This window comes from Talpa occidentalis, unplaced genomic scaffold (genome assembly GCF_014898055.3).
Source record: "Talpa occidentalis isolate TD23 unplaced genomic scaffold, MPIMG_talOcc4v2.1 talOcc4.5, whole genome shotgun sequence".
NCBI lineage: Eukaryota > Metazoa > Chordata > Mammalia > Eulipotyphla > Talpidae > Talpa > Talpa occidentalis.
Window position 1 is genome coordinate 8,082,168 of NW_023604861.1, and position 25,448 is coordinate 8,107,615.

General features: G+C 53.8%; 1 protein-coding gene and 1 long non-coding RNA gene across 4 annotated transcripts in view; one reads left to right on the forward strand and one right to left on the reverse strand.

The window, feature by feature from the left end:
* Positions 1-1,039: 1,039 nt before the first annotated feature.
* Positions 1,040-2,341, reverse strand: LOC119259776 (uncharacterized). 3 transcript variants are annotated; one of them, XR_008554357.1, is made up of 4 exons: positions 2,122-2,341; positions 1,932-2,045; positions 1,715-1,844; positions 1,040-1,577 (listed from the first exon to the last, which is right to left on the reverse strand). It is a non-coding gene; the product is annotated as an uncharacterized LOC119259776 (long non-coding RNA). The 3 variants fall into 3 exon arrangements; XR_005128559.2 differs by lacking the exon at positions 1,932-2,045 and having other exon boundaries at positions 1,715-1,879; XR_005128560.2 differs by having other exon boundaries at positions 1,932-2,341.
* Positions 2,342-3,001: 660 nt separating this feature from the next.
* Positions 3,002-25,448, forward strand: part of STK24 (serine/threonine kinase 24) — a 72,525-nt gene continuing 50,078 nt past the window's right edge. Inside the window, exon 1 of the mRNA XM_037528766.2 lies at positions 3,002-3,081. Within this exon, the coding sequence (XP_037384663.1) occupies positions 3,040-3,081 (42 nt within the window). The 5' untranslated portion in view covers positions 3,002-3,039. The remainder of the gene's footprint in view (positions 3,082-25,448) is intronic.

Below are 25,448 nucleotides of genomic sequence, written 5' to 3' on the forward strand. Positions count from 1 at the left end.
ATGATCGAGCCAACCAGTAGCTCCTGTTTTTGCCTCCTCTCTTTCAAGGAAAATGGTGCTCCATTGTAGAAGTATGGTTAAGGGAGGAAACAAAGTTTTTTCTGGTGAGGAGATAAGCAGGTTTAGCAACTTCGACCAGTTAATGAGTGCAAGTCACTGGAAACCTACCAGTTCTCAACTCCCCTGGCCTCTGGATTCACAATGGGATTCTGATGACTTAAAAAAAAAAAAAAGATTTATTTTATTTATTTATGCATACAAGAACTGGGGTTCAGGCCAGAGGTGCGGGGAGGGGGGTGAGAAGATTCATCAGACACAGAGTGGGGACAAGAACAGGTAGATCTCCTGAAACACACCGCTGAGAGGAGCAGGGGGTGAGACAGGAGACATCTGCTCTGCCATGTGGGTCAGCTCCCTGGTTGGGGATCGAACTCCTGCGGCAGTGCAGTGGCTGGCCATAGCTTGATAGTGCTGAGACTTTAACCCCTGCGCCACCAGGGAGGCCCTCAGATGACTTCTTATACCCAAGTGTTTATGAGACAAGGCTGCCCCTATCTTATTTATTTATAGATTTTATTTATTTATTTTTTGCGTAGAACTGAGGCTCAGGTAAGAGGGATCAAGAGCAGGGGATGAGAGGATTCATCAGAGACAGAGCGGGGAACAGAACAGGCAGACTGACTGAAATACACTGCTGAGGGAAGCAGCGGGCGAGACAGCAGAGGTCTGCTGGGCCAGGTGTGTTAGCTCCCTGGCTGGGGATTGAACGCAGGCCATCTTCTGGGTGGTAGTGCTGAGACTTAACCCCGAGGCCACCGGGAGGCCCTCACCCCTATCTTATTTGTTGGAAATTAACCCACTGCCCATGGGCCCTAGAGCTTTTTGTTTCCTGGCAAGGTCTCAGCTCAGTGCCCTAACATTTCTTTCCACATGTCTAGTTTCTTCTTTCTTATCTTGTTGCCACATCATTGTGTTGACTGCTGACCCTAAGAGGTGATTTCTTGGCAGACGATTTCCACTGGATGGCTACTGACTGAAAAGAAAAACCAACACCTTTAATCCCAAGGAGAGTCACTGCTAAATCTTGGTGTATCCACATCCAGATTTTTCTCCTTATGCACCTACACATACGGCTGTACCTATTTAAACATCATTTCATATATATGCAGTAGGCTGAGATCAGACTGTATGTAGTTCTGGCACTTTGCTTTTTAAAAACAATATATAATTAAAATATTTTTGTTCTTCATACCGAATACATTACAATTTTTAATGACCATGGAGTACTATCATTTACTTAACAATCAAGACGTTTAATCTGTTCCCAGTTTCCCTGCAATTATAAACATCACTTTACTGTATCTTTTTATATACAGCCTCATGCACTTCTTGGATGTTTTACTCTAATGCCCCGTTGAAGTGTCTCAACATTTTCAAGTCTCATGTTCTTGCCTGGTTTTCTGTGGATGTTTTTCAGGGTCACAAAATTTACACTAGATGGTAAGCTCCTAGGTGTCAGGGTTCATGGGTCTCTTTACTTTGTATCTGCCACTTTCCCTGGGGTGAGGGTGGGGCTCCTGGAATGCAAGGAAAGAACAGGGTTATTTCCAAAGGGAAAAAGCAGGGCTTCTGCTTCAGCCCGGGCCCCGTGCAGATCACCAGAGAGCACTGGCATGCGAAGCATACAGTGACTCAGAGAATCAACACCCCTTACCTGGTGGAGAACGCACAGGGGTTCCTCCAGTAGTCTGAACTCTCGGGGGCTCATTTTTGCCTGTCCATGGTGCAACCTGGGCGGACACCCAGGGGCAGGGGCGAGGGTGATTCGGGGGCAGGTTCCCAACCTGCTCAGATGCATGGATCACTGCAGTGGCTGCCACTGTCATGCAAATAAAAAACTTTCTGTAGCAGCATTGATCCGAATTTCTTACCTTCGACTTTCTTAACTCTGTCGCTGGAGAGCAGGTGACCACAAAGCGGAGACAGAGCCGGGGCTGAGGAGGCCCTGGGGCTTCTGCAGGAGCCCCCCAAAGAAAGGGAGAGAGCTGGGAGCGCCACGGCTTCCTGCCATTGTCTCGCCCTCCCGGGCATCCCCCCTGCGCGCAGAGGAGGTGCTCCCACCTCCGCCCGGAGCCTGGAGCTGGCGGGGCGCAGCCCCCTCGCCGCTCAGCTAAGTTAGGAATTCCCGGCGGGGCTGCTTTCAGGTCGCCAAAGCCCCGGGAGTGCCCAGGGCGCGGCCTCGCTCCTCGGTCTCCTCCTGGGGCTGGTGAGAAACTTCGCCCGACACCAAAGCTCCGCCCGGCGGCTCCGCGGCGGCCCAGGCCCCGGACCGTTCCCTGCCCAGGCCGGGCCCAGGAGTCGCCGCAGCCGGGGCCCGGGCACAGGGCGAGGGGGGCCCGCGGGGAGGCAGCTCGGGCGTGGGCGCGCCCGCCCCGCCGCCGCCCCGGCCCCGAGGTGCCCGACCCGCCGGGGGCCCTCGGCCGCGCCCCGGCTCCGGCCCGGCTCCTCCCGCTCCGCGCCAGGCGCGCCCGGGCCGAGGCCCCTCCGCGCCCGCGCCCAGCCCGGCTCCGCGCCCGCCGGCCGCGCGGGGTGGGGACGGGGGGCGCTCGGGCCCCCGCGCGGGGCGGCGCGGCCTAGGGCGCCGGGCGGCCCCTCCCCTCCCCCTCCCGGAAGCGCGGGGCGGGGTCCCCGGCCGGGCCGCGGGGGCGGGCGCGGGGGCCGGGCCGGGGCGGGGCGGGGTGCGCGCGGCGCGGGGCACTCGCGGGCTCGGCCGGCTGCGCGCCCACTCGGCTCCGGCGGCAGCGCGCGGCCAGGCCCGGCTCCGGAGAGCAGGCGACGCGCAGCGGCGGCCCCGGCAGCGGCTCGCCCAGGCCCCGCGCCCGCGCGCCCGCGCGCCCTGCATGGAGACGCGGCCCGCCGCGCGCCGCTGAGCCGCCCGGCCCGGGACCCGCGCGGCTGGGGTCGGGCCCGGCCGGGCCTGCTCGCCCGCGCGCCTGGCCGCGGCCGGCCGTCCCGCCCCAGGAAGGGCCGCCCGCCGCCATGGCTCACTCCCCGGTGCAGGCGGGCCTGCCGGGCATGCAGGTAGGGCGCGCGCCGGGGAGGGGGCGCGGGCCGGGGAGGGGGCGCGGGCCGGCCGGGGAGGGGGCGCGGGCCGGCCGGGGAGGGGGCGCGCGCCGGGCCGAGGGGGCGCGCGGCGGTGTAAACACGGCCCCCGCCCTCGGCGCCGTCTCGGGGTCGCGCCAGCGCCGGGCTCCCCGGGCACCCCCGCGCGCTCGCCGCGGCCCGGGCTCGGGGTGGCTGCCGGACCCGGGCTGCGCTCCGGGGCGGCCCTCGCCCGCGCCCCGGCGTCGCCGCGGCCTCCCGGGGGAGGGAGCGGGGTGCCGGCCGCCCCGCGCGCTCCCCGCTCCCCGCCGGGGCGCAGGCCCCGCGCGCGCCGCATCCCCGCGGACTAGCGGGGCGCGGACATGCCCTTGGAGGCCCCGGCCCGGGCCTGGCGAGCGGCCGGCGGGACCCGGGGCCCCCGGCGAGCGGCCGGTGAACTTGGGAGGCGGAGGGGGGCCCCGGGCGCGCCCCGACTCCTCCCGGCCGGCGGGGCGGAGGAAGGGCCGGCGCGCGCTTCCTCCTGGTGCCGCCGCGGGGAAGGTGCGCGCCCGCCGGCCCCGCGGGGAGGCTCGGCGGACGCCCGGCCCTCGAGCCCGGCTGCTCCGGAGGCGCCGCTGCGTGGGGACGGGGTGGCCTCGGGGCCTGCTGGGCACTTCTTCGGGGGAGGGAGCAGGGGCCGAGTTGGGTTTCCAGTCGCGAGCGCGTTGAAGTTTTCCGCCCTTGGGGACCGGCCTCGGGAGCGGTTTGAAAAGGAAAGCGCCGTCCTCGGGGAGCGGCCGCTGTCGTGCGGGCAGAGGTGAGGGCACAAGGGCCAGGTTCCCGCCTCGCGCCGCGCTGGGGCTGTGCCTGCAAAGTTTTACGCTCCCAGTTTAGCTCAGAAGCCTGTTAGCAAAACTGTAAGAAAACTGCTTGAATGTCCAAGTGGGGTGTTTGTTGTCTTAGGGGCCCCTTATCTCTTCTTGCGGGCTCTGGAGGGCTGCGAGGTTCTGTGTCCTGACCCGGCCCGGTCACCCCCTGCCTGGCAGCTGGATCTTTCTCTCGCTCGTGAACCTTAAGGATCAACCTGCATTTCATTGTTCAGGTTGGAAATCTTGGAAAGTGGGAAGGCAGAGTTGCCCGAGTTGTCTGGGGTTTTGCTTTTGTTTTTTTGAGGGAGGAGTAGTTAGGGTAAGTGTCTTAAGAGAAACCGCCCCTGAATCCCATTGAAAAAACTTTGCCACCCGAGCTTCTGACCCCTGCCAGGTTAAACACCAGATGTGACTTCTTGGTCTTTCCTAAAGCCCCTGCTTTGGGTTGGTTTCGTTTGAATTTAGAGGCAGGAAGGCTGGGTGAATTGGGTGAGAAATTATAATTATTTCTGACTGGTGGAGCAAGAAGAACCTCTTCCCGTGATAAAAGAAATGCATCTAATGCGTGTTTCCTCTGGACGGGGTGTCCTGCCCTGTTCATCAGGCTGCATTGCTGCAAAGATGCATTACTTGGAATGGACCCTGGAGGGACTGGGCCTTTGTGGAAGGCCCGTCACTTTGAAGAGGTTGTGCTGGCTGTGCCCTGAAGTCAGTCCCAGAGGTTTTGTCCTCTTGGACAGCCTGAGCTAAAATCTAACCCTTTGCACTCCGAACCATTTTACGATATTTTGATTTAATTTTTCTTGTGCCATTTCAAGATAAAACTTCAGGGAAACATGCATGTCTCAAAAAGTTGCGTTGAAATAACCTCAGTTCCCCGTAATCACTAATAAATTGCAATGTCCCCTGAGAGGGGACATCCGAGTGATATGCTAGAATTCCGATGTCCCCTGAGAGGGGACAGCGGAGCGCAAAGGGCTAAATCTTGGGAAAAGAAGCTTAATTCTCTTGAGTAACTTTGCCTCCCCAATAGAGTGAATTTCCTAGGTAGTGAGTGATGTTTTTATTTTGCATCCTCAGTTTGGAAGCCAATACATTTTTATTTGGGAGAAGCCACCCCATTTTCAGTTGCTGGTACATCTACATTCTGCATGGTAACTGTTTTTACTGTGCCATTTGGGAAGAACATTCCTTTCCTTTCCTTTCCTTTCCCTCCCCCCCCCCAAAGAAAAACAACAAGCACATTTATTTTCTCCTTTGAATTAGCAGCTGTGCTGCCCAGGCAGGCTTTCCTCAGAGTTGTTGTTGAGGATTAAATTAAAGGCACACCTGCCTTTAGCTGTGCTGGTGGATAGAACTGGAGGAGGGAAGCACTAACCTCTTGCCCTGTGCTGGTGCATCATTGTCTTCCCCCTTCCCCGCCTACCCTTTCTCCTGACCAGGATTTATTAGGGGATTGGCTTAAGAATTCCAGAAAGATAGGAGAGTGGATTCAGGCACTAGGATCAGCCAAGGCCAAGATGCTTAAAAAAATTATAATGAAAGAGCATTTTGGTATAAACACTGTTTCTCAATTCTTGCAAATTGTTTTACGCCTCTTGATTTCTTACTGGTACGGCTTGAGGGATGGGCACTTTTTTTAAAATATTTTTTTGTTGATGTGGAAGGCAAAAGACTAATTGATTGAACTGTCCAAGATGAGATAGTGCATTATGTGGCCGATTTGGGATTTCAAGTCAGATCTTTCCTGCCGGCTTTCCAGATGCTTTAAGTCATAACTTCTGCAGACGTCAAAGTTTATTTCATTGCAACTCGGGTTTGTTAAAGAAATTAGAAATAGAGGATCAATACTGTATTTACTCCTTCAGCAGCTATTAGTGCTTATTCTTGTGTCAGGCCCTGGACTCCGAATTGAATGAGTTATCTTTTTTTTTTTTTTTTTTTTAAGACTTATGGGGGCCTCCCCGGTGGCGCAGCGGTTGAGCACTGGGTTGCGAAGCTGCCTGCAGCCTCTGCAGCGCCTGTTCGATCCCTGGCTGCTCCCTGGCCACCGGAGGAGGGTCCCGCATGGCGCGCAGACCTCTCCTGCCGCCCGCTGCTCCCCTCAGCAGTGTCCTTCGGTCCTTCTGCCTGCTCTGCTCCCCGCTCTGGCTCTGGTGAATTCTCTCGCCCTCCCGCGCTTCTGACTGTACCCAGTGCTTGTATAAATGAATAAATAAATCTTTAAAAAAAAAAAAAGACTTATTTATGCATACAAGAACTGGGGTACAGGCCAGAGGTGTGGGGAGTGAGAGAACTCACCAGAGACAGAGTGGGGAGCAGAACAGACTGACTGAAACACACTGCTGAGGGGAGCAGCAGGCGAGTCAGGAGAGGTCTGCCGCGCCATGTGGGTAGCTCCCTGGCCAACCGGGGATCGAACTCGTGCTGCAGAGGCTGCGGACTGCTTCATAGTGCGGTGCTTAGCCCCTTGCGCCACCAGGGAGGCCGTGAGTTATCATTTTTAATGTCTAGTCAGGGTGGCCGTGGCCTGTCCCTTTTTCCCTCCCACGCTCCAGTTTCATCTTCACCTGGGGAAAAAAATACTAGCACGGAGGAAATGATGAACTGAAAGTTGTAACCACAAACAGACATAAAGAAATAAGGGTGATGGGGGGCTCTGAGTGCTTCCTAGCCTTGACTGAGCCTTTGTTGTTCCGTCCCATTTAATCCAGATGAAAAAAGCATGTTTCAGTTGCAGGCCGCTTTTGTTGACGTAAATTGTAATTTAAAAAGAATTCGGTTTTGGTTTATAAACTTCTATTGCACAATTTTATCAGTCATCTTTAAACTTCCCTGGATTGTGACCCACGTAAGAGATGTAGTTCACATCAAGGGCCGAAACCAAAGTTTCAGAAAAAAACATTTCTGATCCTCCCTACTCGTGATGTACTGTTGTGGGAGGTATTTTATTTTTTTTTTAAAAGGAGGGGGTTGCAAATTAAATGGATTTCACAGCTGGCTGGCTTGACCCAAGTTTGAAAAATACTGAAGTAGATGTCACATGTGTAGCAGGACCTGAATTTATCATGTTTTCAGAATATCACCAGTTAAAGCCTCATATTGGAAAATACAATGTGCAGGAATGGCTGGAGATTTCAGGTTTCTGCCTGTTAACGTTATCCTGCCCGCCTCTGTCCCCTTCTGTTTCTCTGGCTGCTTGGAGAAATCCAGACCTTTGCTGAGAATGCCCTTCTGTGCTGGGATAGAGAAAGACGCTTAGTGGCCAGTTTGGACTCTTTGGGGGCTTGTCTTCAGGGCCCTTGCTTACTCTGGGGAGATTTGTGTGTTCTGGAAATCTGGAAAATGGGGGCAAACTGAAGGGCAGCTGCATTTAATTGTGCCTTAGGTGCTCTTTCTCTTGTTGACTTTTTTCTTGTTAGTGTCATGTTTCCATAGTTTTCCCTCTGGCTTCTAGGGAGACGCCCTCCCTGTGTGCAGCCTCTCACCATCTGTGCCCCGGGCGAACTTGGTCTGTTACAAAATGTGGGCACTCAGGGTGCTTGTGAGACATTGGAGCACCATGGACGTGCTGGACTGAGTGTGTCCTCGAGTCTGGACGTGGGCTGGAGGGGCAGCCTGTGCGTGGGGCACGTGGTCCTGCCCAGCGCGGTGTCTGGTGCCGGTGGCCCAGGGAGGTCTATGTGAGAGCTTCCTGAGGAAGCAGCGAGGACCACATGGAAAATCTGCTGGAGAGGGCTGGCTGAGCAGAGGTGGGAGCTGGAACGTGGGTCCACCTGCGTCCAGAGCTGGCGGGGCGGGGCCGGAGCTGGCAGGGAGGCCTGCTTTCCTGGGAAGCCTGTGTGGCCCTGTATTTCAGAGGCTCTGCTCTCTCCCTTGCATGGTAGGAGGTGGGTGGTAGGAGGTGGATTCTGGGAGGAGGTGGGTGGTAGGAGGTGGATTCTGGGCCGTGTGGGGTCCCTGCCGGGAATACGGTGGAGAAGAACCCCAGTGTAGTGAGAGAGGAGGTTCAGGTGTCAGCAGACAGCTAAGGGAACTCTGAGCAAGCTTGACTTGAGCCTGGGTAATTTGAACTCCCAACACTCAGGTCTTATTCTCTGTCCTGTCTCCTTTGCTTTTGACCCTTTTTGCTGTTTTGTGCTAAGGCCTAATGAGGACATTAGAGGCACGCTCTGCTGTGATTATTAGTTGCCTGAATCTTTAAGATAGGTTTCAGTCCTTCACATTCCCTCTGCTGCAGTATTGAACAAGATTTTGTTTTGCACTAAGTGTATGTGTGTTGGGGGCGGGGAACTTATCAGAAGATTCAACAACAGAACAAAACTTGGAGGGGAAGTGCCCAGGACATTTTGCTTCTAATTCTGTACATGGGACCCATTTCTAATAGCGTTTCACATCGTGACCTTCGAGTGGCAGTGTGTGTGTGTGTGTGTGTGTGTGTGTGTGTGTGTGTGTGTGTGTGTGTGTGTGTGTGTGTGTGTGTGGGGTTAGGTCATTCTCGTTGCTGATTTAGCACAACCTCCCTGCAGAGAATTCTGTGGACAAGTGGGCAGCCTTCACTGCTTTCTAGTTCTAGTTCCTTCGTGCAGTTCTCGCATCCACCTTTAAGCTGTAATGCTTGGGGCCGTGTTGACCGACTTGGACAGTATTTGCCTAGGACCTTGCTCCAGGGTGTGGGCTGAGGAGTCACTAAGCCCAGGGGCTTGTTGGGAGGGCGTCTTCACTGTCACTCAGCCGGTGTTGGGTGGTTTCTCCCAGTGATTCAGAGTTGCCTGCCTGGAAACTCCATACCTGCAGGAAATGCACCACACCCAGTCAACACTGCTGTGGCTTTTTTTATGCTTCAGCTCAGCTTTGTTATCGTGAAGGGAATCTCGTGGCTGGAGTGAGCGCAGGAAGTAGAAGTTGCACTGTTATCCCTCTTGCTGCTCAGAGGCAGCGGCTGCCACGGGGCCAGTCATTTCCCACACTTCTTGTTTTTGCAGTGCAGTGTATTTAAGACTCCAGTGCAGATGCCGTGTGTGTGTGTGTGTGTGTGTGTGTGTGTGTGTGTGTGTGTGTGTGTGTGTAAGTGTGTAACATGTCTTCCTACAGCACCTGGATCCTGGGGTGGAGGTGGTGTTTTCCTCTCAAGGCTGAGTTCAGGGAGTGTAACCCCAGGTAAATACTTTGCTTGCTACTGAGTATAGACAGCTCCACTTGTGGGTGACAGAGGCATCTTGGGTGCAGAGGCTGGAAAGGCCTGCTGTCTTCAGAGCCCTTCCCTTCTGCTTGGTGAGAGGACTTGTCAGCCAGAGGACCCTCATCTCCTCAGTGCCCTATGGGTATGTGAATAACTTGGAAATGTTTCAAGTTTTATGTTAATACTTACCATGTGTAGCTGGTGTTTATCTTACTTGAAGTTTCTGGTTTTTTAAAACAATTTCAGGCCCTAAGGTGTAAAAGGACTGTGTAGGTCTGACTCCTTTGTTTCATTTTTAATTATTGGGGATTTTTATTTAGCTTTCATTGAAAAAGTTACCTGCAGGGTATAGAGTCAGCTGGCGCCCCAGGCCTGTGTGGAAAACCCTCCACAAGCCCCTTCCCCAGAAGCTCCCAGTCACTGCACTTGCATTCTGGCTGCTGCATGGGACCGCGTGACTGTGTGCCCAGCCCAGCACGACCTTGCAAATCTTTCCTGGAGGGTTTTTTTTTTTTTTTTTTTGTAATGCACTTAAGTTTGGGCCACTGTAAAAAAAACACCATAGACGGGGCGGCTTAAACAACAAGTTTATTTCTCACTGCTCTGGAGGCTGAAAAGTGCAAGATCAAGGCTCCGGGGCAGCTGGTGGGAGCCTGGCCTGGTCAGAGAAGGCTGTCTTCTCTTGGGGTGGGGGGTGGTCGATTCTTTGGGGTCTCTCTTATAAAGAGCGTCACCAGCATGAGTCGCAGTCCCTAGCGACCTAATTGCCTCCAAGGCCCCATCTCCAAACATCACCTGGGCTTAGTCCTCAACGTAGGAGTTTGGGGGAACAAACATTTCGTCTGTAACAGTACTTTTAATCCGTGCAGCCCCCGCTTGTACCGGTTGCTGATACCTCCCCCTGGGAAGTTCTGCTAGAGCCAAGTGTGCATCCCACCTCTCGGGGGGTCTTCCCGGCTGCCCCGGCCCGTGGTCTCCCCGTGGCCCTGCTGTCTTCCCCTGCCATCAGCCTCTGCTTTGCTGGTGCTGCTCTGTCGCCTGGCCCTTTTGGGGTTTCCTGTCATTATCTTTCTTGGTTTACGCCATTGTCATTGTGTCGCGGGACCCTCCCGTGAATCAGGGTACACAGGATGGGATTTTCGAGGTCTTGGATACCCGAGTGTTTCTCCCGGCATTGATATTTTGCCTGGTGTTTTTTCACGGCGGGGAAGTTATTTCCCCCCAGAACCTTGAAGGCATCTCTCTGCCGCTTCAGCCCCCTTTGCGGCCCCAGCACCAGGCCCTGGGTGCCCGCGGCAGCTGGTCACCTTCCTGAGCTGGTTTTCTTCTGAAGTTTCTCAGCGACAGGTCTTGGCGTGGGTCTGTTTTTATTTTTTGTGACAGGCCCTTTTAATCAGGCGGTCCAGGCCTTTTTGTTGAATTTTTTCTTTGATTCCTCTTCCCCTCCCCTTGCGTGTTCACTGTTCCCCTGCGTGGAGCCGGGGCCCGCGGTCCGCTCCTCTGACACCCGTTCTCATCGCGGTCAGTTTTCATCTGGGCTTTGGCGTCCAGCTCTTCCAACGAGTATTTCATTTCTTTGTTTTTAATTCTAAGAGCTCTGTTTGGTTCAGTGAAACCCCCTTTTCCTTGTGGTTGAAGTAACTGCGCTTAGAAGCCTGAGCGTGTTCATTGTCCTTCAGGCTTTTTCCCTCTTCAGAGCAGGTTCTGTCCCTCCAGGGGCCCCTCCCCTGCTGTTGCTTGTGGTCTTGGTGGCCGACTCATGGGGGGTGGGGGGCGGCTTCCAAGCCCCGGGGGAGCAGGAGCAGGCGCTTGGACGGGGCTCTCTCAGCCGCAGCGATATCAGGGGCTTCTAAGGGTCAGAGAGTGGGGGGGTGGCTCAGGCCAGTCTTCATGTATGTTTTGCCTCCTGGGGAGCCCTTCTTGACCTCTCCTCTGGGGCTGGCCTTGTTCACACCTGGTGCACCCCTGGGGCTCATCCCTCCCTCTGGGCCTGAGCCCTGGGGCAGAGAGAGGACTCCGGGGTGCCTGGTGGTGGGGGTAGCTTCCTTGCCTGGTGCTCTGGCCTGTGGCCTCTGTCCTCAGCTGTGCCTCCCGCCCTGGCTGCGGCTCCAGGAACCCTTGTTTTCCTGACCAGGGAATCGGCGCCCAGTGGTCCTTGCGGGGTTGGTGGGGGGGCACACTTGGGTGCCCCAGTGGCTGGCAGTGAGGGGCGGCCACCTGGGTCTCTGAAGTATCTTGGTCTGGCGTTTTCATGACTCCCCAGGTAGGTGCTCCTTCCAGAGGCGGTCATGCTCCCAGTTCTGTGCTGGGGATCCCCCACTGTGCGTTTCTCCTCTAGCAGAACATTTGATTTCTGCTCCCCGCTCTGCTCCCCATGGGTCGCTGTTGGTCCTCTCTCCCCTCCTGCTGCTTGGAGGCGAGCCTGCTGAGAAAGCCCCCTTTATTACGGCTTTTGTGGGACTTCAGGATGGACCAAAGTACAGGCCTGTGCTCTGTGATCTCCGCCTGGGTGTCGCCCTTCAGCTTATAGATGAGTGGACGGGAGTAGGATTTGAATTCCAAGGTCAGGACGTCCCGATGGTGGGGAGCAGTCCTCAGCCCTGGTTCTCACCATCGGGTGGAGTAAAACCCAGTTTAAGTACCGTCTGTTTCTCCCCCTCCCTGACTGAACTGAGGACCTGCTTGTAAGGAAAATGGAGTAACGCAGGCTCTTTTTGTCCTCACACCGCGAGCCTTTATGGCTGCCACCTGCAGCCTTGTTTTCCACGGGTTTCATGGCCCCGCCCTGAATACGGTGTTACTGCAAAAAGCGCTTGGGCGCGGGAGCACGGGGCACATGCACCCGTAAGTGTGGGCACCTGGGCTGAGAGGAGAGAAGCCATCGAGATCGGGTGGGCTGGGGTGGACCTCGGTTGCTTGCCTGCCTGCTGGTCTGCCTGTGGGTACAGTCCCCTCCTTCTCATTAAAGCCATGTTAGACTTATCGTGGGCTCTAAGATGCTTTTTACCTGAATCTACACTGAACCTGCCCCAGCTGGGACTGGTCCCGACGCTGCTGTTCTCCATTCAGACTCATTTTCTGATTTCAAGAGCCTGTGGACAGGGCACCGCTGGTGGGCGCCCTCTCTGCAGAAAGCTCTCTTAGGTTGGTGGCTCTGTGGGGCCCAGCGGGGGTCCATCCTGAGCACAGCCTCCCGGAGGGCCTGTATCTCACCTGCGGGTGGTGGTGGGGCGCCCGTGTGGACTTGGACGCCAGCGTAGCAGGTGCTGAAGGTTGTAGGGCGGCTCAGGCGCAGGTGTGGTGCTTGCAGGGTGCCATGTGCAAGGAACACTGTGCACATGGGTGAACAGTGGGTGTCCCTGTAGCTCCCTGCACAGCAGGGGCTTGGTGCCTGGGGCTGTAGGACAAAAGACTTGAGGGTGTGCACCTGAACAGAGAAAGCTGGATATTTCCTTGGAAGTCGGTTTCCTGCTTAAGAACAGGGCACCTTTTCCAGGTAGACGTTTACAGTGATAAATTGTGATGACGAAAAGCAACCAGAACTTAGGACTAGGTGTGGGTACACAGCTAATTGGGGCTCAGGTTCTCGGGGTAACTTTATAAAGTGTGGTTAGTGCAGTGTTAAGTTGCTGCCTGAGCTGCTGCTGAACCTAGAACCTGCCGACGAAAGGTATTGTGGGACCTTCTGTAGTGCGTGCTGCACCTTCGTGGTGCCAGACCTTTCTCGAGAGCGAGTTTAAAAAGAAAGATGTTTGTATAAGCAACTGCTCCCTTTCGCACTTCTTTTTGGCGATGAGCGGGGAGGCGAGCTGTGCCTGGGGTGTTGCTGTGTTGGTGGTGTGCAGGCCTGAGCCAAAGGTGGGTCCTTAGCCCTCTGGGGAGAGCCTGGGTGATTTGAAGCAGGCAAGGCTTCTTTAGAGACTCGTGCGGCGGGGGCCGGTGCAGGAGAGGAGAATGCAGCCTGGCTCCTCACCGGGCCTTAGAAGGTGGTTCAAAGGTGGGAGGAGGAGGCCTCACAGCCTGTTCTGGGTTGGGCACCCCTCGTCATGCACAGAGGGGTGACACTAAGTGTGCCTGTGCAGGGCGCTTTCGGCCTCCTCACCTAGCCCTCGCCTGGTCCTTTAGGCTCACGCTGGTGGGAAACCCTGGATTCACTGTAAGTATCTGTGTCGCGGGGCCTTGTTCTTCATGGGGTTTACCGGAGGGCTGAGCCGCCTGCAGCTGAGCACGCCCCACCTGCCGGGACAAGGCTCTAGGGTGAGCACCCACTGGAGGCGGGGCGAGGGTTCCAGTTAGGAAATGAATGGACTCTGGGAAAATGGGTTTTCCTTTCTCGAAGTTCTGCTGAACATGTTATTGAACAGACGAACACTTTGCCGAGCTATGCGTGTGGGTTGTCGGAAAAGTCATGACGTGTTTTTTGTTTTTCAAGCAAAAATGCGTCGTGACAACCCAGTGTGTCTGACCTGGAGAAGTGTTCTGAGCCATGTCTGGGATGGGAAAGGTTCATGCTTTTATGAACAGTAAGATAATTAAAAAACGATCTGTATTAGATCTGTTTTATGACCATAAATTGGAATTAGCTCGACTTTGATCTTTCCGGACTCTTAATGGGGGAGGGGTTCTAGGGTGCCGCCGGCTTTTCCTGCAGCTCGTTACTGGCTTTCTGCAGTGTCAGGGCAAGTGGGGTGCGGAGGGTTGTGTCAGGAGGTAGCTGTGAGGTTTGGGCTCTTTCCTTTGTGAAGAATTTGAAGTGTTCTAAGGAATAGAGTTGTGTCCTGCAGAACGCCGCTCTCCCTCCATACTGTCTTCTGGACAAAAGGCAGCCCTTCTTGAAGTTTCCTGCCGAGCCACAGGCCACCTCAGTTGGTCTTCGGACGTGTCTGTTGTGTGCTAATGCTGTTGGGGTCCCCTTCACTCTCCCAAAGGGCCCGGCCAGTGGGGGTGATTTTAGGAAAGTGTTTCCCAGGGACGTGAAGCAGTGTCCTCACTTAAAGTGACCACTTGGCTTGAAAGTTTGGAGTTGAAAGGTTGTTTTCCCAGCTACACAGGGTCCCTTCCTCTTGGGTGAGCTGCTGTGTTTATGTAGTGTGTGCCTAGCAAACGTCCTTTTATTTATTGTGATCTCATGTTATCAGTAAGCAGCCCCAGGAACCTTGTGCTGAGGCTCTCCTGGTCAGAAGTGTATTTTCTGTACGTTTCCTAAGGAATCAGAGTTTCTATTTCCTTCACCTTCCCAAAAGGATCAGCCCCTCAATATCTTGAAAGACGATCAGAGTGAAAGTCTCTTAAGTTGACAAAACTCACAAGTCTTTAAGAAATGGAAGGTTCACAGTCTCTGCTTCATGTCCCTGGGAAACATAATTTCCCAAAATCACCCCCTTGGGCCGCTGGCACTAGGGACCCCAAGCCCGTTGGGAGAGTGACCAGGGACCCCCAGTAGCATTAGCGCACAGCAGACTTGCCCGCCCACCCGGGAGACACGACTCAGGCGGCCTATGGGGCTCTGAGAATCTCAGGTCCCTCAACGACCTGTTGCGGAGATGATTTCTTAGTCTGTTCGCTGGGGCAGGCAGATCAGGCTGTTTCTGAAACCTCCTGGAAGTGATTGTTACGCTTGTGACTTAATGAGCTTAGCTGGTTGTGTTGCTGGCCTTGGTGAGACCAGTTGCCAAGTGGCGTTGCAAGTTCCTGCCCCTCCAGTTACATCCTAAACAGGCACTTCATGTGGACTGGGGCCGTGAAGCTGAGAGAGAGAGAGAGAGAGAGTGTGAGAGAGAGAGAGAGAGTGTGTGTGTGTGTGTGTGTGTGTGTGTGTGAGTGTGAGTGACACAACCATCGTCCCAGAGCTGCCTCTGTGAAGTGCAAGGGCTGGAGGTGGTCGAGCCGTGGGAGTTCTGTCTGGCTATATTGTCATCTTAAAATTGTTCTTCAGGGCCTCCCCGGTGGCGCAGCGGTTGAGCGCTGGGTTGCGAAGCTGCCCGCAGCCTCTGCAGCACCGGTTCGATCCCCGGCTGCTCCCCGGCCACCGGAGGAGGGTCCCGCATGGCGCGCAGACCTCTCCTGCCGCCCGCTGCTCCCCTCAGCAGTGTGCTTCGGTCCTTCTGCCTGCTCTGCTCCCCGCTCTGGCTCTGGTGAATTCTCTCACCCTCCCGCGCTTCTGACTGTACCCAGTGCATGTATAAACAAACAAATAAATAAATAAAATAAATAAATAAAAAAAAACATGCCTCTATTAAAAAAAAAAAAAAAAAAAAATTGTTCTTCACATGAATACTTCATATATGATAAATTATTAGCTTTAAATAGCTCTTATAGCCCATTTTTTTCTTTTTTGTCTTTTGATTTAGTGAGAAAGTGTAGATAGATGATAAGGAAATTTGCAGCACTGACAGGTGCAGACGTTTTCTTAAAATTACACCGTGAATGAATGTTCACCCCACACCAGGCCCAGCCCGCATCCTCACAGCCTGGTCTTGTGCTGTGCTGTGGAGCCAGCGGTCTCTGGGGCGTCCCTGCCCCAGGGATGAGCTGTGTGAGCTCTCAGCTCCACCTTGGCCTCGGGGGCGGGCGGGACGGCCTCCTGGACGCCAGAAGCCCCACTGTTACCCTGCGTCACTTCAGCTTTTGCTCCCAGATGGTTTCAGATCCGCTTAGATGATCCCTCCAAGGGAGCCATGAAAAACTAGCGGTTTCAGAGACTTCTGGGGTTTGGAATTTTGGATAAGGACACGGCCTGCCCTCTGCCCGCCTGTCCTGGACACTTTTCAATGAATGGAAAAACCAGAGAAAAACAAGACAACCACAGGAGTTGTTGGCATGACTGGATTCTGCTGGACCCTGTTTGCTATTTCCTTCATTCAAATAAAATTTTCTTTATTGTATGACGAGTTATTTGTTTAACTCTTAGGCGCATGCACATGGGGGTGGAGATTTGTTGGATAGAAAAACGATTAAAGAAAAAGGAAGTGGCGTCAGACTGTGTCTTGAAAGATCTGGCTATTTAAAGCTGAAAAACTCTTACGTTTATACTGTTTGCCCATTTACCTGATCGTATTTGAGAAAACGGGAAAGTGAGTCAGGGACATGTGTGCTGTTTGATTGTAATATCTCATGATCAACATTGGTATAATTTGATGCAAAAAAGAAACAGCACAGCATTGTTTGTGTGTCAGAAATAGTGTTTATAATATGGGTTGTTCCCAAATGCACCTCAAGTCTCTTGTGCGCCTGTGAGCTGTCAGGGCGTTTTCTTACAGGAATGCATTTGCAGACCGTGGCTAAGTTGGGAGGCCAGGCTGGGAAAGCCAGTGGAGCGATTATCTCAGGAGGTGAGTTCCTGGTCTGAAGGCAGGAAGCGAGGTGGTTTCAGAGGGTTTAAGCTAGTTGGTTTAAAAGGGCAGAATTGACGTTTCCAGGGTCAGGACTGGTACTGGTGCATGCAGACCCTCACTGGGACTGCCAGCCCCCCTCTGCCCCTGCTACCCCTCCCCCCCCCCCCACTCTCCTGGGCCTTCCTGTACCCGGACTCCGGCCCCTTAACTCCACTGCTTCAGCAGGTTTCACCAGCTCCCAAATAGATTTCCTCATCCTTGTAAAATCGGTCTGATCTGGCTATTGGGGAGGCACTTGGCTCCTAGCAGGGTGTCCTCCTTAGGACGACAGGTTGTGCTGCTCTGGAAGATACTAATAGGTGGACTCTCAGGCAGGGAGAGCTGCAGGGCATGACACTGGGATGATGCTAGGGCTGAAGAAGAGGGACCTGCCCTGTGTCACACTGTGCTGCACAGGCATTGGAAGGTAACTGACACACCTGTCTTCCAGGTGCTTACGGACCACTGGCAGAGGCACGGATGGAAACATCCATTTCAGGGGGTGAGGGCAGTCATAGAAGCATGTGGCACGGAGGTAGCACGGAGGAGGGAGTGGTGAAATATTGAGGGGGCATAAAGGAAATGATGCCGAGCTCTGTTCTAGAGGAAGAATTTCTTTTCAAGGCAAAAGACTTCAGATAGATCAGAATGCTCAAAAGCATAGGAGTTATTTTTAATAGCACAGAATGTCAGACAAGTGCGAGGGATTCCGCTTTGCCCGCTACCAGAGGGGAAGAGCAGAGACCTGAAGTGGAAGACGTCGTCTGGGACCAGCTGAGTGGTTTGTGCTTTGGCCTAGGAGGTGATTGCAAACTCCCCGGAAAGTTTGAGCAGCAGAATGAGACCAGCTTGGGGCGTTAGCAGGGGGTGGTTGAACTGGAGAGGGCAGAGGCCAGCTCCCCACTGGGAGACCTTTATGTGGCCCAAGGGGAGCTGCTGTGGGACTGCACTGGGTCTTCAGAGGCTGGGAGGGCATGGATTCCTGAAGCAGCAGAACCTTGGTGTTGGGCGTTGCTGCCTTAGAGGGGAGAGGGAGTCGGGTTTTGGTGGATGGTGCGGCCACCCATTAGCCTCTAGATGAAGCACCTGTGGGTTGTTTTCTTCAGGTGGGTGGAGGGAGCGAGTTGGCACTTACATAAGTGGGTCTGGAGCTTGCCAGAGCCTGGGCCAGGGACCAAGGCTGGTGGCATGTGGCCAGGCCTTTGGTGGCAGTGATATGGGTGTGGCCACCAGCACTATGACTTGGGGGGCTGGAAAGGGAGGCCACCTTTTAGCTCTCACAGGCACCTCCACGCCTCACCTGCTTTACTGGCTCATCAGGAACTCCAGATCCCTAGTAGACACTGAGTTTTGCCCCGGGACACTTTAAGGTCTAGTTGAGTAGATGTCACTCCAGAAGTGAATCAGAAAGTCACTTTCTAGTGAATGGAACAGTAGAATCTGTCGGGGATGCTGTTCAGACCTCTCTGTCTCTGGTTACACCTGCCAAGGCTGGTGCCAGCGCCAGGCACTCTCATTTTACCCCACGTGGAAGATTCTGGGTGTTGTGCAACCATCACAGGCTGGGTGGGTTCAATGTCGGTTCTCACAGATGAGAGAATTTGGAGCCTTTGGTAGAAGATTTTGCCGTCCTTTAATGCTGAGCCGGGACCATGGAAACCGGCAGTGCTTGTTAGCACTCAGGAGGAACAGCCACTCTGACTACCTAACCCCCTTTGCACTGTTAAGTGCCCAGAGCCACACAGCCAGTACATTGATGCATACGGAAGGCCCATCTGCTGTTGGCACGCTGTCCCAATGATGGAAAATACAGCATTTCAAGGGTGGGCTGTCTGTTGCATGGGAGGCAAAAAATAGCCTGAACTCCTCATTTTCTCTACTGGGTTCCTTGGTGCTTCTGACCCACCTGGAACCTGGGGAGAATCAGGAAGGTGAATGCAGCGGAGGGGGTAGGATTCCCAGGTGATCGTTATTAAACTGACTTCCTGCGATGTTTGCACAACTTAAGCATCCTAAAATGCCAGTTTTAGTAAGAGAAAGGGAATCTGGAGTTTCATCCCTTTTGTTTACTTCTAGTTGCTCTGATCTCTAAGGGTGTGTTTTAAGTAACGCCTGGGTCTGGAGATGACAGCTCATAAAACTTGGCGGGTTACACCAGAACGCCTGTTTTATTTCCATTTCAACCAGAGGTAATTTTAGAAATCACAGTGAAATGGGCCATTTCGAAGTTCTGTAAAGAGCAGTTGGCATTCATGAGTGTCTGGGAAACTTGAGTTCTTTGGGGGGTTAGTTGGAATAAGGACCTGTATTTTTTTTGAGGAGTTTTAAGTTCACAAACTTGAGCAAGACAAAGATTTCCCATGCACCTCCCTGCCTCCCCCTCAACATCCCGCACCAGACATTATCAATATTTTTGCGTAATTAACAATTAACGAACCTGTATTGCTACATCATTCACACCCAAAGTCCAGCGCTGACACTGAGGCCGACTCCTGGGGTTGTAAATTCCATGGATTTTTAACAAATGTAACCATCATAGTATCAGGGTGTTTTAAAAACATGTCATTTTGATTCTAGTGAAATGTGTTTCTCTCTATACACTTCTTGTCCTGTTGGCTTCTGCTTCTCTTAGAGCAGGTTGGGGAGCTTCGTCTCTGACATGGAGGAAGCTACATAGGCACTGGCCTTCTCCGGGAGTATCCACAGTGACTGTCTTGAGAAATTAATGACTCGGACCCTTCCCCCCCCCCCCCCCCAAAAAACTCTAATAGGTCAGTTCTGCACAGTTCCTTTCATCCTCTGTCCCTCTGATTATTTGAGGCTGTTAAGTTAAAAAACTAAGTGAAACTACTGGGATTGAACAGGTACCTCCTTGGCTAAGCAGATCTATTTTTTGACTCCCTACAATTTCTCTCCTCCTGGCCTTTATCAGATGGGGCAGGTGGTGGGTGAGCGCCCCCTGCGTGGGGCAGGTGCTTTCTTGTCTAAGCAGGTGGGTGTCTCAGAGCCCACCCGCCCCTACCTGTGTCCTCTCCAGTGAGGACTTACACTCTCCCCTTGCTGACCTGCCCCCAGTGACTGTTTCTTACCTGGGTTTGGTACTTAGGGTGAAAATCCCGCCCAGAGCTCCAGATCCTGTGAAAGCTGTTGGGAATTGTAAGGAGGGAAAAATATTACGTGGTGTGTATTTTTCCAAATTACTGCAACACTTTCTTTAAAATATGAGCTGTTGCAAATTTTACTTTAAGGTATTACAGAAGTAATATATAACTCACTATAAAAAAAAAATCAAACAGTAGAGAATTGTGTGATTTGTTCCCCGGGGTAGGTAATGTCGAGGGTGGGGACTGTGAGTTGCCTTAATTTCACAGGGTTCTTCACGTTCTTACATTTAGCACTGAAGGGGGCTGGGGATTCCATTTGATGTTTTTATTTCCTTCCCTGTCGCACCGATTCTATCAGCAATGTCACTCACCTCTAGCCAAGACCCCTTCAGCAATGCAATTTCTGCCAGCGCTTAAGTGCTTTTCGTAGTCCTGATGAGACATGATACTCATTCTTCAGCCCAGAAAGCTTTACGGCATGTCTGCTGTCTTTAATGCACTACGCTGGAGGGAGATGGGGAAGCTGTGCCTGCTGTCGTTAATATGCTCACCGCCTAGAGTCGGGCAGACATTATAGCAAGTGCTGGGAGTGCAGGTGCTGTTAACCAGAGAGGGACAGAGTGAGTAAAAGAAAGGAAGCCTTCTTGGGGGAGGCGGCATCTGATTAGTTGTTGAAGGAGCTAGTAAAGGGGATTCTTTAGCAGATGGGGACTTCTCGTGGATGGGGTGACTGGCATAGGTGAGTCAGGTTAGGTTTTTTTTCCTTCTCTTCCTCCTTCCTGGTCCTAGCCGGGGTAATGATTGGGGCGGCTCCACTTGTTACGACTAGGCCTAAGCCCAGAGCGCCAGGTGCACGGTGAAGGTCATACAGAGAGGGGTCGTGAGGGAGCGCATTGACGTGAGCACGTGGTCAGGTTTGAGGGGGTCAGCTCCTCTGTACTTGCTGATTCACCTCCTCAGCTCCCCCCATCGTTGGCATTTAGTGAGCGCCAGTCATCCGTGTTTCGGCTGCTGCGTGCAGCCTTGACAGTCCTGACTTAGAGGGGAGAAATGCAACTAAGGCTTCAAAGGTCACACTATAAAGGGACAGGGGGACATTTGTTATGAAGCAGTTAAAAAAAAATAATTTTTCAGATTTTATTCCCAGGGAAACCGTTCCGTGGGTTCTGTTACAGAGGAGGAAACTGAGGCCTAGGGAAACAAGCAGCTCTCGGGGGTGGAGATGGATTTGAACCCACAGCACAGGCTCTGGCCCCAAGTTTTCCTCCTGCTGGCACTTGTAGCGTGGAGGTGGGGTTTTCTGTGGGCCCTGGGGCAGAAGGGAAGGCCCAGCGATCCACTTCCATACAAATGCCACGAGGCTCCAGCAGCTCGTTGTTCTGTGGATGGGAACCCGGGCCTGGGGCTGACTTACTGGGGTCCCTGTTTGGGGCCGTGATGGCAGCTGGATGCTGAGGTGGAGAAAACAGTGGTTCACAGTTAATCACGCCTCCTAACCTAAGCGTCCCTCCTGCCTGCCCTCTCGCAGGGTCAGCCTCTGGCGGCGTCTCTGTGCAAACACTGAGAAAACAGTTCCTGCCAGTGCCTTTTTAAAAAAAATCTGTATCACCTTGTAATGTTTTTTTAATGTAAAAGAATTGTGCAGTAAGACTAGCTACGGAAGAAGGGGAAATGAGGTGTTTGGGGGCCTTTGAGGTGAAGGTTCTAAGAACTAGCAGGATTCACTTGAAGAACAAAGATTTCACATGCTCTGTTCACTTTCAGGTGAGGAAACCCATCTGCTTGGTTCTCTGGGGCTCATTGCTTGGTTCTTGACACCTTTCGGGCTGTGAGAACTGGGAATTTGACTTTTCCTGATGCAGGTGGTGCCCGCCTCGTTTGTAGGACTGGGATGAGGTCGCCGTGGGTCACCTTTGGGAGACAGCCTCTCTTGGGGTCGGGTGAACGGAGGTCCCCCGGGTGGGTGAGGCCTTCCTGCGTCTGGTTAGTGCCAGCCGACGGGAGAGAGCCTCCCCTCATCATTCTCCACGGGCCTGTTCTCCTTTCGGCAAAACCTCCCCTAGTTGGAGCTTTTGGATAAGTCTGATAATTGCGTCATTAAAAATAAAAGAAGGAAGCAAAACAAAATATAAAACACCTTTAAAATGAACACTCAAGTGTTGATGGTTTGGGGGAACGTTTAGTGGAGGGAGGGGGAGTAGGCCTTCGAAAGTAAGGGCTGGGGGTCTTTTCATTTCGGGTTCCGGGCTTCGGAGGTCGGTCAGGCGGGCCGGGAGGGCAGCAAGTCGTCAAGGAGGCGGGGCGGGTGGAGGTGGAGGTAGCCCTTTATGACAGGTGCCTGCCGTCAGCAGGACTGACCCCCCAGCGGTGGCTCTCACCCCGAGGGATTTCGTGGGGAAGTCATTTCTGTCCTCTCGCTGGTCTTCAGAGAATCTTAGAAGGTCGAAGGTTTTTGGAGTAGTATTGCTTGTACCCACAATTTAGGACATTCCTGCCGTCCTCCAATGTCTTCAATTTTCATTTTTCCTTTTAAGCTTCAGAAGGAAAAAAAAAACAAAAAAACTTAAGGCTTTAAAACCGAACACAAATATAGCAGTTTTCAGATTTGTCTTTAAATATTTTCGTTTCTTGGTTCTCAGGGAGACAACTGTTTAACAGCAATGCAGTAATAATTAACAGCGTTTGGTGTGATATAATTCCAGCACGTTTAATCTCATACAGAAGGACGTTTGCTGCTTTCAGCTTCTTTATTATTATCCAGATCGATTCAGGGCGGTGGAATCAACATGTCTGATAACTGACCTTGTGCAACAAGAATTCTGAGTCCCAAACTTAAAGCCTTCCTGAAGCGAGGTTCAGCCTCTTTTCCCATCTCGTAGTGTGTGTCCTTGCTGGCGTGTCCGCTTTTTTCGTAGACTGCACTTGTAGAATAAGTTCAGTGTTAACAGTTGGCACGACGCAGAAGATAGAGGAGCCGACGCCACCGGTGCACGCGGGTGCTGCATCCCTCCCGAGCTCTTTCGGTGGATGCCTGTGGCGTGCCGGCGTGCCAGCACCCCGCTCCTGTCCCGGGCAGCTTCCTGCCAAGCGTCCAGTCATCGGTTGCGCGTTTTGGCCTGGCTGCGTGGTATTTCTTGCAAAGCTGCAAGGTAATTCCTAGGTTGCTGCCTGCGAAGGCAGTTTGCAACTTGGAGAACAAAAAGGAAAAACGCTGGTGAATCCATGATTCTTTGCACCTGCGGGGTCATTTCCTCAGGGTGAGCTGGACGCAGGCTTTTTGCTGTTGTGCTCTGTCCACTTGCAGGTCCCATCCTGCTGTCTGCGGAGTCGCCTTGTGGCCGGCACCTCCTAATCACCCCCGCCCCTTTTCAGCCCCTCATTTTCTTGGGCGGTTTGCTGTTCTCTTTGCCACTGTTTCCCGTTCTGCCCTGTGCCGCTTTGATGTGGTGTTTATTTTGACCGTGGTTTTACTCATCTTCATCTCCAGTCATGCTAACCCTTTTTTCAAAGAAGAAAGCCCAGTTTTCTCCAGTTGCGGGCAGAGCCCCCTGTGTGTGTCCGTGATTCCTTTAAAGGGCTCAGGAGGCATCTTGGAAGGAACAGTTCCCCCTGGGCAGGTGGTTTTCCAGAGGCCCGGAGCTCCTTGCCTGCACCCCTGCTGGGTTTCTGCCCATCTGCCCTTCCTCGAGGTGGCTCCCTGTCCACGGTGGTAGTTAAAGGGCCCCCTCCGGTCAGCACCGCCAAGCAGGCCTCGCCTCCCACTGGGGGAAGCAGAGGTGGCTTCCTGTGTGGCTGTGTGGTATGAACCAGGTCCCCACAAGGCATTTGCTGCCCCTGAATATTGCCTCAGTCCCTGCCGTTTCTGGAACAGGGCCCCTGCACTGCCAAGCGGCCTCCTTTCGCCCCAGCCCAGCCAGCTGTGGCCAGTTCTTCCTCAGGGCTCCGGTGATGTAGGACTTGGCGGGGCCAGTCTCACTATGGGGTCTGGCTTTGCTTCCGGCTGCTCCCTGGCTGTTGCAGGTGGGTTCCGCACCTTCTCCTGGAGGTCTCCTCGGTTACAGCTAAGCAGGACAGGGAGGCCCGTGCTGTGGCCTGTGCGGTGTGCCTGGACAGAGGATACGTGGGTGACCGAGGCCCCCATCACCTGTAGCGAGTGGCCTGCTGTTTGGGTGCAAATCCTTAAAGATATGCCCGTTGGTTTAAAGCCCCGTTCCTGGTGTCCTGCTGGCAGGAGACTCCTGTGCCATTTCCTCTCCCTCAGCCTGGGAGGTGTGCTGGGTCACCCCTCAGTCAGTGATGTCCTCAGAGTGGGGGGCTTTGCTTTGCTTCCCCGCCCCTGCCCAGGCTGCTGCTCCTGAGCCCAGGCGCCTGATGATTTGCTGAGAGCTGCTGATGGTGGAAAAGAATGTTCTGGGCAAGGACTCGGCCTCCTGCTGTGCAGAGCAGTGCCTGCAAATGCAGACCCTCTGGGAGTCCTGGCAGTGTGTTGGTGCTGGGACGCCCTCCTGCTTCCCGCTTTAGGGTTGGGGTTGGGGGCTGGGAGGGTTTTCGAGGTTTCTAAAACCCAATCCCATCAAAGCTGCGTTATTATTCTTGACCACTTGTGTGAGCTTCAGTTAAATATGCATGCTTCACTCTGCAGCCAGGGTGGGGGGTGGTGGCGGGCGTGGGGGGCATATTTGTTGCATTATTCATTTGATTAGCCCTTCAAGAGCTGATTTCTCTTCCCTGGGACCCAGCAGCTCAGTCACTGGCTGCTTTTCCTTCCCCAGCCAGAGCTCGGCGCAGCCTCCACTTCTTCCCTCCCCGCTGACCTTGGCTGGCATTCTGGGCCCAGGGGACTTCACTTAGGGCTTTTCCTTTGTAGGTTAAGGTAAAAGTTATCAGGCTTTTCTGCCTTCCCCCCATCAGGATGGATGATGGAACCCTGCGGTCCTGAATGCATGCCTGATGGCGGCACCTGGAGTGGGGTGTGGGCCTAGGTAGATGGGATTCAACTGGGCTTTTAAGGGTGGCGTCACGGGGACGCCAGCAGAAGCCAAGAGAGAAGCAAGAGAAGCAGAAGCCGAGAGACGGGAGACGGTCGGAGAGCCCAGAGTGAAGACCTGCTGGGGGCTGGGAGGCCTGCGCCCCTGCCTGCTGTGTACTGGGTAAATCCCAATAAAAGATCTGCAAAAGCCACTGAGGGCTCTGACTCCTCCTTCACCCGGTCTGCTGGATCATAGAAAACCTGCCCTGTGGCCCATTCCTGCCCCTACATCCTCACACAAGGTCCTGCTGGAGGTCTTGAAGCTGTGGTGACCAGAGGGTCTGAGATGTTGTTCTCTGCCCCCATGTCCCCCCAAGCACCCCGCTTGGCTCAGTCAAGCTGTGAAGATGCTGAGTTGGAAATCCTGGGTCTGAATTTAGACAGAGCTGTTGCACCTGCCGGGAAGCATTAGTACCTGTGCGTAGGTAGAGAACTGGAGGAAAAGGTGGAGACTGAGAAAGTCAGCTGCCGCCTCTGCCTCCCCAGAGACGGGGTGGGCTTGGCTGGGGCTCAGCTGCTCTGCTTGTTCTCCGCCAGGCCAAGGGGATTGGCTGCAGAGACCTACACTGGAAACTGGAGCCTGGAAACCCGAGTATTTGTTAATCTCAGCCACGTGACTTTCATTGTGTTTGTTTCCTAATCTGAAGTAAATGAACTGGTCCGTGGGCGGTTTCTTGGAGGAAGTCCTCCGTGATGGTTTCTGAAAAGCATGAGGTGGTAGGTGGGTGTGAGGGATCAGCCTGCTACCACTGCCTGAGCCCGGTCCGTGGGCTGGCCTCACGTGAGCCACCCTTCGGTGAGGTGCAGGGC